This window comes from Rhinopithecus bieti, unplaced genomic scaffold, assembly GCF_001698545.2.
Source record: "Rhinopithecus bieti isolate Rb0 unplaced genomic scaffold, ASM169854v2 scaffold_19737, whole genome shotgun sequence".
In the NCBI taxonomy this organism is placed as follows: Eukaryota; Metazoa; Chordata; class Mammalia; order Primates; family Cercopithecidae; genus Rhinopithecus; species Rhinopithecus bieti.
The window spans coordinates 2,091,035-2,104,537 of record NW_016809683.1 but is presented as its reverse complement, the minus strand read 5'-3'; the positions used below and the strand labels follow the sequence as shown (position 1 = coordinate 2,104,537).

The 13,503-nt window shown below is 41.7% G+C and overlaps 2 protein-coding genes across 2 annotated transcripts in view; one reads left to right on the top strand and one right to left on the bottom strand.

Moving 5' to 3' along the window:
* Positions 1-13,503, bottom strand: part of HMGXB4 (HMG-box containing 4) — a 39,458-nt gene that overhangs the window by 16,215 nt on the left and 9,740 nt on the right.
* LOC108540868 (CD302 antigen-like) lies at positions 227-1,010 on the top strand. Its single transcript, XM_017890131.1, is given in 3 exon segments — positions 227-708; positions 710-904; positions 906-1,010. Coding segments are annotated over 3 exon segments (693 nt in total). The 5' UTR covers positions 227-256; the 3' UTR covers positions 952-1,010.

Here is a 13,503-nt window from a genome sequence, read left to right as displayed (position 1 = left end):
TTTTTTTTTTTTTTTTGTAGAGATGCAGTCTTGCTATGTTGCCACAGTGAGACTCCAACTCTACAAAAAATTAAAAAATTAGCTGGGTGTGGTGGTGTGTGCTTGTAGCCCCAGCCACTCAGGAGGCCGAGGTGGGATAATCGATTGAGCTCAGGAGTTCGAGGCTGTAGTAAGCTAGGATTGCACCTCTGCACTCCAGCCTGGGTGACAGAGTGAGACCCCATCTTAAAAAAAATAATAACATTGATCCGCCGTCATGCCCCTGGCTGCGCCGCCCGCGCTCCTGCTGCCGCTGCTGGGGCTCGCCGCTGCTGCCGTCGTGGACTGTCCTTCATCTACTTGGATTCAGTTCCAAGACAGTTACTACATTTTTCTCCAAGAAGCCATCAAAGTAGAAAGCATAGAGGATGTCAGAAATCAGTGTACTGACCATGGAGCAGACATGATAAGCATACATAATGAAGAAGAAAATGCTTTTATATTGGATACTTTGAAAAAGCAATGGAAAGGCTCAGATGATATCCTACTAGGCATGTTTTATGACACAGATGATGCGAGTTTCAAGTGGTTTGATAATTCAAATATGACATTTGATAAGTGGACAGACCAAGATGATGGGGAGGATTTAATTGACACGTGTGCTTTTCTGCACATCAAGACAGGTGAATGGAAAAAAGGAAATTGTGAAGTTTTTTTTGTGGAAGGAACACTGCAAAACAGCTATTCCATACAAAAGGAAATATTTATCAGATAACCATATTTTAATATCAGCTTTGGTGATTGCTAACACAGTAATTTTGACAGTTTTGGGAGCAATCACTTGGTTCCTGTACAAAAAACATTCTGATTCTCGTTTCACCACAGTTTTTTCAACTGCACCCCAATCACCTTATAATGAAGACTGTTTTGGTAGTTGGAGAAGAAAATGAATATCCTGTTCAATTTCAGTAAGTTTTTGGTAATCTTGCACTAAGACATCAACAAAATGCCCTGGCAGAGATTCTTGGGAAAAATTTTAATATAAAACTTGACATTGGATAAAAAATAATAATAATAACAATAACATTAAAAAATACATAAAATTTAAAAGCCCCAGACCCCAGGTGGTAGTTTGGAAGGGGCTTAATGACATTTCTTGGGTAGACTCATTCCTAAGAATATTCAGTCACTCATTCTTTGAGGCAAGAAATATTGAAGGTATTGGGGACTCAATGGCAAATGAGACAGACCCAGATCCTTGTCCGAATGGGGCTGAGATCCCATGGTACAGCCACTTTGGAAAACAGTTTGGTGGTTCTCAGAAAACTAAATGTTCTTAACATATAATCTATCAGCTGTGCTCCTTGGTATTCACCCAAAGGGAGGTGAAAACTGATGTCCACACAAAAACCTGCACTTGGAAGTTTATAGCAGCTTCATTCATAATTGCCAAAACTTGACAGCAACCAAGACGTCCTACAATCAGTGAATGAATAAACTGTAGTACTATATCTAGACAATGGAATATTATTCAGTGCTAAAAGGAAAAAAAGAAAGGTGTTGAGCCATGGAAAGACATGGAGGGAATTTAAGTACATATTACTAAGTGCAAGAAGCCAATCTGAAAAGGCCAGATACTGTATGATTCCAACTATGTGGCATTCTGGAAAAGGCAAAACTATGGAGACAGTACAAAGTTCAGTGGCTGCCAGGGAGGTAATGAATAGGTGGACCACAGGATTTTTAGAGCAGTGAAAATACTCTGCCTGAGACTGTAATGGCAGATACATGTCGTGATACATTTGTCCAAACCCAAAGAATGGACAACACCAGGAGGGAGCCCCAGTGTAAACTATGGACTCTGGGTGATAATAATGTGTCAGTGTAGGTTCATCAGTTGTAACAAATGTACTAGTCTGGTGGGGGATGCTGATAGTGTGGAAGGCTGTGCACGTGTGGGATGGGGGATATATGGGTTACCTCTGTACTTTCCTCTCAATTTTGTTGTTAACCTAAAGCTGCTGCTGCTGCAAAAAAATAAAATCTTGGAAGAGTTTCCTGAACAAATTTCACATGAATAGAAACCACACTGGCTGGGCGCGGTGGCTCACACCTGTAATCCCAGCACTTTGGGAGGCCAAGGTGGGTGGATCACCTGAGGTCAGCAGTTCAAGACCAGCCTGGCCAACATGGTGAAACCCCATCTCTTCTAAAAACAGAAAAATTAGCCAGGCATGGTGGCACGTGCCTGTAGTCCCAGCTACTCGGGAGGCTGAGGCACGAGAATCACTTGAACCTGGGAGGCGGAGGTTGCAGTGAGCTGAGATGGTGCCACTGCACTCCAGTCTGGGCAACATAAGTAAAAGTGTCTCAAAACAAAACAAAACAAAACAACCCCCCCCCCCAACATCAAACCAACATTAAGAAACACAGAAACAAAATGAGACAAGAAGGCACGACAGTCTCTGACTGGTCTCGAATTTTTAGAAAACAAATTGCCATGAGTCCTACAACTATAAGGGACTGAAAGTGGCCAACAACTTGAATGAGCTTGAACCTTGGAAGAGAACCCAGCTCTAGTGGACACCTTGATTTCAGTCTTGTGAGACCCTGAGCAGAGAACCCAGTTGAGTCCTCCAGGAGGACTTTGATCTACACAACTGTGAGATAGTAAATGGATATTGTTTTAAACTGCTAAGCTTGTGATAACTTGTTATGCCACAAGAGAAAACTAATATGAATTCTTTTCTATTCCCTGTGCATTTTCCAAAATAGCCATTGTGGCACCCAAAAGGCCAACACAAGCTTTTAAAAAATAAAATTGTGGTGAAGGAGGATAGGGTGAAATCATTTGACCTTTATCAGACAAATGGCATCAAGTCCTTTATTTTAAAATTTTTCACTGAAACAGCAAACCAAACTAAAAATACTAAATTTTAGTATTCTTCTGGTGAAGCCAGTTCTGTTTAGAGATGATAAAGCAGTATATTGTGGGTGCTGGATCTCATTTATTAATTTAGTATCAGCTTTTTATCTCCTAATGTCTTAAGTGTTTTAAGGATCCTCTCTTTCAAATCCTCCTTTATTGGGCCTAAGATACAATGGAGAGGCACCACATGCACACCCAAACACATACACACGCTCGCACATGAGTTCATGTAAGGGGTGCTCGTGGCCATTTGGCGGGGTGTGGGTTAATTAGTCTGGGTGTTCCACCTGCCACTCATTCCACTCTAAGAACCTATACCTGGAGTGAGTGGGACAGGAGATATAAATCTATTCTCTCCAGATAGTTTCTGTGTCTCTCTCAGTGTGGGCAACTCACTACACAAGTGTGATTCTGATGTTTGTAGCTAAGGTAATTTAAAAAATGGAATAAAATCGTGGTTCCTGAACAAGGCCAATGACTTCATCTGGTGGTGGAGAGAAAAATCTAGCTGCACTGGAATGACGTTCTGTTGAACTGAGACTCTGTCAGCCTTCAATGTGGAGCCTTCCTAAAGGATTTTCAAGGGAAACTCTGACTACTTACACTGTTCGCTTTACAAGCTGACTTAAAACCTAACCACTGTGTAAGATGCAACTCTAGTTTGTGGACCTAAAGTTCAGATTTCAAACTTAAGGGTTAAAATTTTCCATGGTACATTTTATGAATTAAAATATACAAATAAAGGATGATCTCTATAAATACAAAACATTTCCATGAGATTCCAAATGCAAGATCAGTAATTCCACTCTAAATTTTCTCATGAAAGAAAACATACAGGATGGCAAGTAGATTACAGCTGGGATACACAAAAGCTTCTTTAATGAATAAAATGTTAGTATTTTAAAATCTTGGATACTTTATTATTAGTAGCAAATTACTTGCAACAAGTCTACTTAAATACATGTGACTCATGAGGTTACCGTTTTACTGCCAGGATCTCCTTTTAAATATTTGATGAGGTATGTCACAGTATCAAGAATATTAAAAAAGCAACTTCTTTTTAAGCAACAGGGTCTCGCTATGTCACCCAGGATGGAGTGCAGTGGCTCATTATGGCTCACTGCAGCCTTGAATGGGTTTAAGTGATCTTCCTGCCTTGGCCTCCCAAAACTCTGGGATTACAGGTGTGTGCCACTGCTCCTGGCCCAAAATGCAACTTCTTAATACTCTTCATAAAGTGTCCTGCTTAACTCTTTTGGGTCATAGAACTCCAAGAACCTGATGAAAAATCTTTCCTCATAATTCTAGTTTAAGATCCTATTTTAAAGAATACAATATTTGGGAGTTAAAGCACAATACTGCTTATGATTTTTTTTTTTTTTTTGAGACAGAGTCTCGCTCTGTTGCCCAGGCTGGAGTGCAGTGGCCGGATCTCAGCTCACTGCAAGCTCCGCCTCCTGGGTTCACGCCATTCTCCTGCCTCAGCCTCCTGAGTAGCTGGGACTACAGGCGCCCACCACCTTGCCCAGCTAGTTTTTTTGTATTTTTTGGTAGAGACGGGGTTTCACCGTGTTAGCCAGGATGGTTTCGATCTCCTGACTTCATGATCCGCCCGCCTCGGCCTCCCAAAGTGCTGGGATTACAGGCTTGAGCCACCGCGCCTGGCCCTGCTTATGATCCTTAAAGGTGAAATTTGGTGGCTGGGTGCGGTAGCTCGTGCCTGTAATCCCGGCACTTTGGGAGGCCGAGGAGGGCAGATCACCTGAGGTTAGGAGTTCAAGACCAGCCTGGCCAAGGTGTTGAAACCGTTTCCACTAAAAAGACAAAAATTAGCTGGGTGTGGTGGCCAGCACCTGTAATTCCAGCTACCTGGGAGGGTGAGGCAGGAGAATCACTTAAACCCAGGAGGCGGAGGTTGTAGTGAGCTGAGATCGCACCACTGCACTACAGCCTGGGCGACAAGAACAAAACTGCGTCTCAAAAAAAAAAAAAAAAAAAAAAAAAAAAAAAAAAGAAAAGAAAAGAAAGAAAAAAAAGGAAAGAAAGAAAGAAAGAAGGAAAGAAAGAAAGAAATTTGGTGATGTTAATACTACGTAGGAGCCACTGTTACAAGACATTTACCCATAGAAATTCCCTTAAACCTCATAACAACCCTATGAAGTAAGTTCCATCATTCCTGCCAGTGTAAAAATGAAGAAAGTGAGATCCAGACTCACAACTCCATGGAGTGGTAGGGCAACTAAACACAGACAGCCTGGCTTCGGAGCCTGGACTTGTAACCATTTTACCACCTGATGCTCTTCTGAACTAACTTGACTGACATACCCAAATCTGATCTGGCTAAAAGGAAAACTAGCAGGTAAGTAAGGTGTCCATGCCAAAGTTTTTATTTTAACTAGACTGAATGAAAATCTTTCCACATGTACTCTATACTTCCACTATCTCTCATACCACATCAATGAATATAATTTAACCACTTTCTGTATATTGAAATGAGCATGGCTCTTGTAGTCAGAAAAACCTGGGTTCTAATTCCTGTTCTGCCACTAACAGGTATGTCCTGGGGCATGCTATTTCATTTATTTAAGCTTATTTCTGTGAAACTGAGATGACAATACCTACACCTCATTGGGTTCTTGTGAAAATTCAGTGATATACAGTAGATAAAAAAACTAGTGCAGTGCCTAGAACATACGGGGAACTCTACATGTACAGCTGTTAGGACTGTGCTTTGCCAATTCCTACTCAGTTCTCCTGCCCCTTCCTAGAAGGCCAGTCTGGCAATTCTTCCTGCCTTCTACATACCTTTTGCTGGCTTTGCTTCAGTCATATCAACTTCCTGGGTTTCTCTAAACATCCTGTGCCCTCTGGTGTCTCAGGGCCTTCACAAATATTTTCCATTCCGTAACTGAGGTGCCTACTCCTATTTTCCACCTGATAATTCCTACTTGGCCTTAAGATTTGGTTCCCATGACAGCTCTCCCGGGAAGCCAGCCATTCCGGGCTTTCCTTGCACTCTCTCAGTACTCCGCCCATGCCTCTGTTGAGGTTTAACACACCAAGTCCTTCCCAACCTCTTTTACTAGACTGAAAGCTCTTTGAGAGCAGACACTCTATCTTCATCTTTGTGTCCTTACCACCTGGCAGGATGTAAGAGCAGAGTAAATATGTACTATTGAATAGCAAAGTCTCAGAACTGTGCGTGAAGAGGCCAAGTGTGTATTCATGTGTAGGACCTCATCTGATTTCCACAACATCCTTGTACGTGAAGTAGGCTGGGTGCTAGCTCCCCATTTTAAGCATAAAGGAACAGAGGCACAGAGGTCACAGGACTCACCTCACTGGTCCTTCTCCAGTGATGATGAAGCTCTCCAATGAGCTGTAGGTTTTGTAACATCTGCTTTTGCCCCTTAGAGGCCCTGTTTTCTTTCTGGTTCTTAACTATTTTCCAAATATGTGACGTAACCACAGAGTTTGGTTCCTAAAGGTGGGAGGTTATATTAAGGTAGGGTATTATACGCATAAAACATAGTCTCCTTGCTTAGTCTAGTATGTGAAATGAGTGGCTGAAATGTTTTCAAATATATTTTGTGCTTTTGAAGAACTTAAGATGTAAGCGAAAGTAACTGTAACAGCTGACATTTACTAAGCCATGCCCTGTGCTAAGCATGTTACATGTACCACCTAATTTAATCTAACCCCAATTTACAAATGAGCAGAAGTGAGAAAGCAATCTCAGGAGAACAGACCTAGTAAGTAGCAGACCAGAGTAAGAATCCAAGTCTGCTGAATCTGAGTCAAAGATGTATCATGGCACCAAGTAACCATGTCTTAAAGTTGTGGAAAGGCATGTGGCATAGTGGAGAGATTACAGCTTCTTCCTCTGTCAGTGAGGCAAATGATACTACTTATTAATCAAGAGTGGTAACATTCAGAAAATGCCTAGGAGAGCCTGGCACCTAGTGGCCACTCAGTAAATGGTAGTGACTACTTTCTACCATTTATTGTTGCTGTTACTTAGCCTCAGGTTTGCCAGAGAGAGAACTAATGTAACAGCATCACAAGTCTAGTTATGTTTCAAACTTTTATTAGTAGATCAATTAGGCTACCTAGCCCAGTCTTAGGTTTAGAGAAAATGTGCATATTTTGGAAACATACAGATAACTAAAGGTGTGTCTCTGAAATGGCAACATTACAGGATTTTAATTAATTAATTAATTTATTTATTTATTTTGAGACGGAGTCTCGCTCTGTCACCCAGGCTGGAGTGCAGTGGCATGATCTCAGCTCATTGCAACCTCCGCCTCCTAGGTTCAAGCGATTCTCCCGCCTCAGACTCCTGAGTAGCTGGGATTACAGGCGCGTGCCACCACGCTTGGCTAATTTTTGTATTTTTGGTAGACACGGGGTTTCACCATGTTGGTCAGGCTAGTCATGAACTCCTGATGTCATGATGCCACCCACCTTGGCCTCCCGAAGTGCTGGAGTAGTATAGGTGTCAGCCACCGCACCTGGCTATTGACAAAAAATGGGCTTTTATTTGGGGTAAAACCAAAAGTAAGGTATATTTAAAATGTAACTGTATCCTGCTCCTCCTATTTATTTATTTATTTATTTATTTATTTATTTATTTTGAGATGGAGTCTCACTCTGTCGCCCAGGCTGGAGTGCAGTGGCGCGATCTTGGCTCACTGCAAGCTCCGCCTCCCGGGTTCATGCCATTCTCCTGCCTCAGCCTCCGGAGTAGCTGGGACTACAGGCGCCCGCCACCTCGCCCGGCTAGTTTTTTTGTATTTTTTAGTAGAGATGGGGTTTCACCGTGTTAGCCAGGATGGTCTCGATCTCCTGACCTCGTGATCCACCCGTCTCAGCCTCCCAAAGTGCTCGGATTACAAGCTTGCTGTTCCAACAAAAGCCTTCCAATCCAATGAGATGATTTTTAGCGGGAAATTATCAAGATATTACCACACGATTTCTCTACTCTTCCTTAGAAAGCAGGGACTCAAAACCAATAAAACCAACCAACCAACCAAACAACAAAAACCACCTCCGAAACAACTGAAAGGCTACTTTCACCCAGGAAATAGTGCAATTTCCCTTCTTTGTGCCGGTAAAAATTCTCGAGTAAGAGCCCACCGCTGCTACGTTCACTTCCACACTGCTCACTCTTTCCTCAACCCCCAATCCAGTTCCATTCCTACCTGCTGCACTTGAACTCCTTGGCCTCTCTAGCATGAGATCAGTCTACTCTTGAAACTGTCTTTCTCCTGCCTTCTGTGTTTCTCCTCCAACATAGCTGTTCTATAAAATTCTGCTCTGAGCTCAATTTCCTCTTATCCATTTACCTATTCCATTTTTCACACATGAACAACCCAATTTCTCACCCAAGTTCCAGCCAAATTCTAGGTCTTGAACTTCCATTGCCACTGAGATGATTAGAGTATTTATTGAATGCTCACTAATGTGCTGAGCATTGTGCAAAGACAAAGTTCTCCAATGTTCTTGGTTCACAGTGCTTATATGGGTTTTCAATGTGGTAGTTGCTTTTTACCTCTAGAGCACACACATTTGGCTTTGAAAAGATATGGCACTACTGAAAAGAATGTAACGTACATCGTTGAAATTGGGAATTACTTTGAACTAGTAGTTCATAAGGTATCTGAGAGATGTCAAGTATTGCTGTTTGTCTCAAAATGTATTTAAAATATCAAGCATTATCCTGGTGAGTTTGATGTCGCATCCCAGAGCACCTTGGCACACCGAGGTCCTAAACATTTTTGCATGTATTGCCTCATTTAATCCTCACAACCCTAGGAGGTAAGTCTGTTATTATCCTCAACTTAGAATTGTTCTGTAACTTATCCAACATCACACTGTTTCTAAGTGGTCAAATAGAGCCAGGAATTGGATTCAGGTGGGCTCCACGCCTATGCTCTCAACCACTTAGCTATGCTGAATCTCCTGATCTAAATCTAACTTATCCTCTCCCAAAACCAGCTATTCTTCTCACCTTCTCTATTTTTATTAGAGTCCTGATCCTAGAATCGAAGGTAGAAGGGGCCCGCAGAGGCCTGTGGCATTTCTACCAGTTGTTTCTCCAGTCTCTGTTCACTGTAGGTTGAAGAAACACTGCTCCTAAATCATTCTTTTCTATCTCTGGGTGAACTTCGTCCCTGACTTTTTATTTATTTTTTTGAGACAGAGTCTTGTCATATTGCCCAGCTAGCTGTGAACTCCTGGGTTCAAGTAATCCCCCTGCCTCCCTCTCCTAAGTAGCTGAAACTCAGGTGTTTGCCACCATGCCTGGTTAATTAAAAAAAAAAAAAAATTAAGAGCTAGAGTCTTGCTGTATCACCTAGGTTGGTCTCAAACTCGTGGACTCAGGTGATCCTCCCACCTCAGCCTTCCAAGTAGCTGGGATTACAGGTGCATGCCATTGCGCCTGCTTGTCCCTGACTTTTATACAGTTCTTTTCTACACTGAAACACAACCCAGGAAAATATATTTTTAAAAAACTTTACAGGAATTTTTATGCACAAATCAGGTTTAAAAACCGCAGTATATACACCATAAATATTTGTTGGACAAATAAATGATTAAATTCAGATTATGACTACTTCAGATTTTTTGGACAGCCACAATCAAATATTAACTCTTAATAAGGTTTTTGCTATAAATTAAAATTCATTTTTCACTAGCAACTGTTAGCCACATGGGCAAATTATAGATAAGTAAGTCCTTAACTTTGAAGAGCTTATTATTTTTCCAACGTATCTAGGTTCAAAGCTGAAGAGGTATTTCTTAGACTCATTTATATTTCTGGCTTCCCAGATACAAGCCCACTAGGTCAGCAGTCCCCAGCCTTTTTGGCACCAGGGACCGGTTTCACGGAAAACAATTTTTCCATGGACCTGGGGCAGGGGCAGGGGTGGAGTTTAGGATGATTCAAGTGCATTACATTATGCACTTTATTTCTATTATTATTACATTGTAACATATAATGAAATAATTATACAACTTACCATCACGTAGAATCAGTGGGAGCCCTGAGCTTGTTTTCCTCCAAATAGATGGTCCCGGGGATGGGAGACAGTGACAGATCATCAGGCATTAGATTCTCATGAGGAGCCTTTTGGGGTTTGTGACAGGGTAGAGCATGACAGGGTTTGTGCTCCTATGAGAATTGAATGCTCCTGCTGATCTGACAGGAGGTGGAGTTCAGGCAGTAATATGAGCGATGGGAGTGGCTGTAAATACAGATGAAGCCTCTATGGCTTGTCCGCCGCTCACCTCCTGCTATGTGGCCTGGTTCCTAACAGGTTATGTACGGCTACTGGTCTGTGGTCTGGGGATTGGGGACCCCTGCTCTAGGTAGATCTTGTCAATTTTTCCTTCAGAGCCTCTCCTGAATCGATCTCAATTTTATTTCTCTCAAGCTTTTTTTTTTTAATTCTTTTTTAAAAAGACAGGGTCTTGCTCTGTCAACCAGATTAGAGTGCAGTGGCACAATCAAAACTCACAGAAGCTTGGAACTTCTGGGTTCAAGTGATCCTTCCACTTCCACCTCAGGAGTAGCTGGGACTCCAGTCATACGTCACCACACCTGGATCTTGCTAGATTGCCCAGGCCAGTCTTGAACTCTCGGACTCAAGCGATCCTCCTGTCTCTTAGGTTTTTATTACTAACCTTCTGGACTATAATAACTCTCTTGGTTAAAGTCTCTCCCTAGTCTAATCCACCTTGTACAACTCTTATCATTTTATTCTTATCATTTAGATCATAACTAAACCTTGCTTATAAACCCCACACTGCCCGCTGCCAAGTCCTTTATTTTGGCATTTAAGATTCTCTACAATTTGCTCCCGACCTACCTTTTCAGTACTATGTTTTCATCCACACATTCACTTATTTGACATATACTTACAAAGTGCTTACTAAGGACATTGAGGAGTTGAAGATACTATAAGGTGGTAAAGGAGCTTATGTTCTGCCCCAAGCAGACAGCGCTGCGAAGTTAAAGAAATTGGGTATAGCCCCTTCTATGAATTCTATTTTGTTTGAGATGGAGTCTCACTCCATCGCCCAGGCTGGAAGTACAGTGGCACAATCTTGGCTCACTGCAGCCTCTGCCTCCCAAGTTCAAGCAATTCTCCTGCCTCTGCCTCCACAGCAGCTGAAATTACAGGCGCATGCCACCACACCCAGCTAATTTTTGTATTTTTAGTAGAAATGGGGTTTCACCATGTTGGCCAGGCTGGTCTCGAACTCCTGACCTCAAATGATCTACCTGCCTCCGCTTCCCAAACTGCTGGGATTACAGGTGTGAGCCACTGCACCAGTTCCTTGTATGAATTCTAAGAACCAGTCTTCCGTTATAGTCTTTAGTAAAGGAAACAGAATATGTACAAAGATAATGCCAATCAATACAAGGAAGAAAATAAGTGCAATAAGACAGCAAGGTAATATGAGAGTTTAGATGTTAACTCTAATGGGGGGTGTTCAGGATGTCTTAGAAGAGGTGGCATTTGATTAGGTCTTGCAAAGAGGGCAGACCTTCAATATGTAAGAAGAGGAAGGTCACTGTAAAAAATGAGCAAAGGAATAGAGATAAAAATGTATGGGAAACAAGTCTGATTTCCACACAGTGTATGCACAATAGACTAATAAGAGGTAAAGCTGAAAAGGGAGGATTAGGCTAAATCCAGACACTTTATGAATGCTTGGCCAAGGTTTGAACTTACCTGATATTTACTCCTTTGACAAGTATTTACCGACTGTCTACAATAGGCCAGATGGCAGGTTAAACACTAGGGATAGCAAGACAGACGTGGTCCTGGTCCTCTTGGAGCTTAGAGTCTACCATAAAAGCAGTAAGAATCCACTGAAGATGCAGAACACAGGAGTGCCATCATCAAGATGCTACTTAAGATTAAGATTACTCTGGCATCAATGTGTGAGATTAACTGCACGGTAGAAGAATAAAAAAACAAAACAAGGCCACTTATTACAGTAAGTTTAGAAAGGAATGAGGCCTAAGACAGTGGCAGTGGTAATAGAGGAGCTAAAGGCTTGAAAGATATTAAGAAGGAAGACTGTCAAGCTTAATATTTGTGCAGAAATAGTTGGAAGGGAGCAGGGAAGGGGGAAATGTAAAAGTGAACCATGAGACTGGAAAAGAATCCGAACAGTTGTTGGCTCGGGGATTGGGGATGGATTGGAGAGGGGTATGAGAGAGTTCTCTGGGATGATGGTTATATCTGTATCTTGACAGAGGCTTCACCACACAGGTGAGTGCATCTATCAAAACTCATCATATACTCAATATCTATGCATTTCACCATATGTAAATTTTATCTTTATGTTTTTGAGACCGAGTCTCGCGCTGTCGCCCAGGCTGGAGTGCAGTGGCATGATCTTGGCTCACTGCAGCACCTGCCTCCCGGGTTCAAGCTATTCTCCTGCCTCAGCCTCCCTATATGTAAATTTCATATTTACAAATTCCTGAAAATAAATATTAAACTCAAGTTAATGATATGTAGGCTGAAGTGTTTAGGGGTGAAGTGTATGTTACCTGCAGTTTACTTTGAAATACATTAAGAAAGATAACATGGACTGGTGGATGAAAAGATGGGCAGATATATGATAAAGCAAAAAGAAAATATTAACTGTAAACTCCTGGTGGAGAATATGCAGTTTTCATTATACAATTCTTTCAATCCTTTTTGTTTGAAAAATTTCATAATAAAATGTTGAGAAAAGCGATAAGCATTCAGTTTTGAGTTTGGGTTGACTGGTGGGATACTGGCAATACGGAGGATGTAGGTAGGTTATGTCCATTAGTGACATAAGGGTTTGAGGTACCCAAGGCATTCGAGTAGAAATATTTACCAGGCAGCTGGAATTGCACAGGTAGAGTTATTTTACTCTGCTGCTTCCTGAACATCTCTCTGCCTCCATGTGTCCACTTCCACTGAAAACTTTTCCTTCTTCAAGCTTTCCCTGACTACCCTGTGCTCGGACATTCAGCATTGGATGATGAGTTCATGGCATTATCACATCACTAGACTGGAAATTCTTAGGATAAACAGAATCTTATAAAGAACACATAGTGTTTATTTCATAAAGCAATTTTCAAATAAACAACTGAATAAAACCTGACTTAGTATTGGAATATCCAGGTCTTTATGTTCACACTGATTCCTGGCTCTGAGGTAGAGTCCTGTTTTTTCTGAGACAGATATAAACAGATATGTGTATATATATATATACCAATAGATATAAACAGATATAGATCTATAGACATAAACAGATAGATATAAACAGACTTTCTTAAAAGGCACCCTTTACAGCAGAGAATTCCCATTCCCAGATTCTCTTTTTTTTGAGACAGGGAGTCTCACTCAGCTGTCCAGGCTGGAGTTGCAGTGGCAAGATTATAGCTCACTGTAGCCTCCACCGCTGGGCTTAAACAATCCTCTCACCTCAATCTCCTGAGTAGCTGGGACTATACATGTGCACCCCCACAACAGGCTAATTTTTGTGTTTTTTTTGTAGAGACTGGGTTTCGCTATGTTGCCCAGGCTGGTCCCAAACTC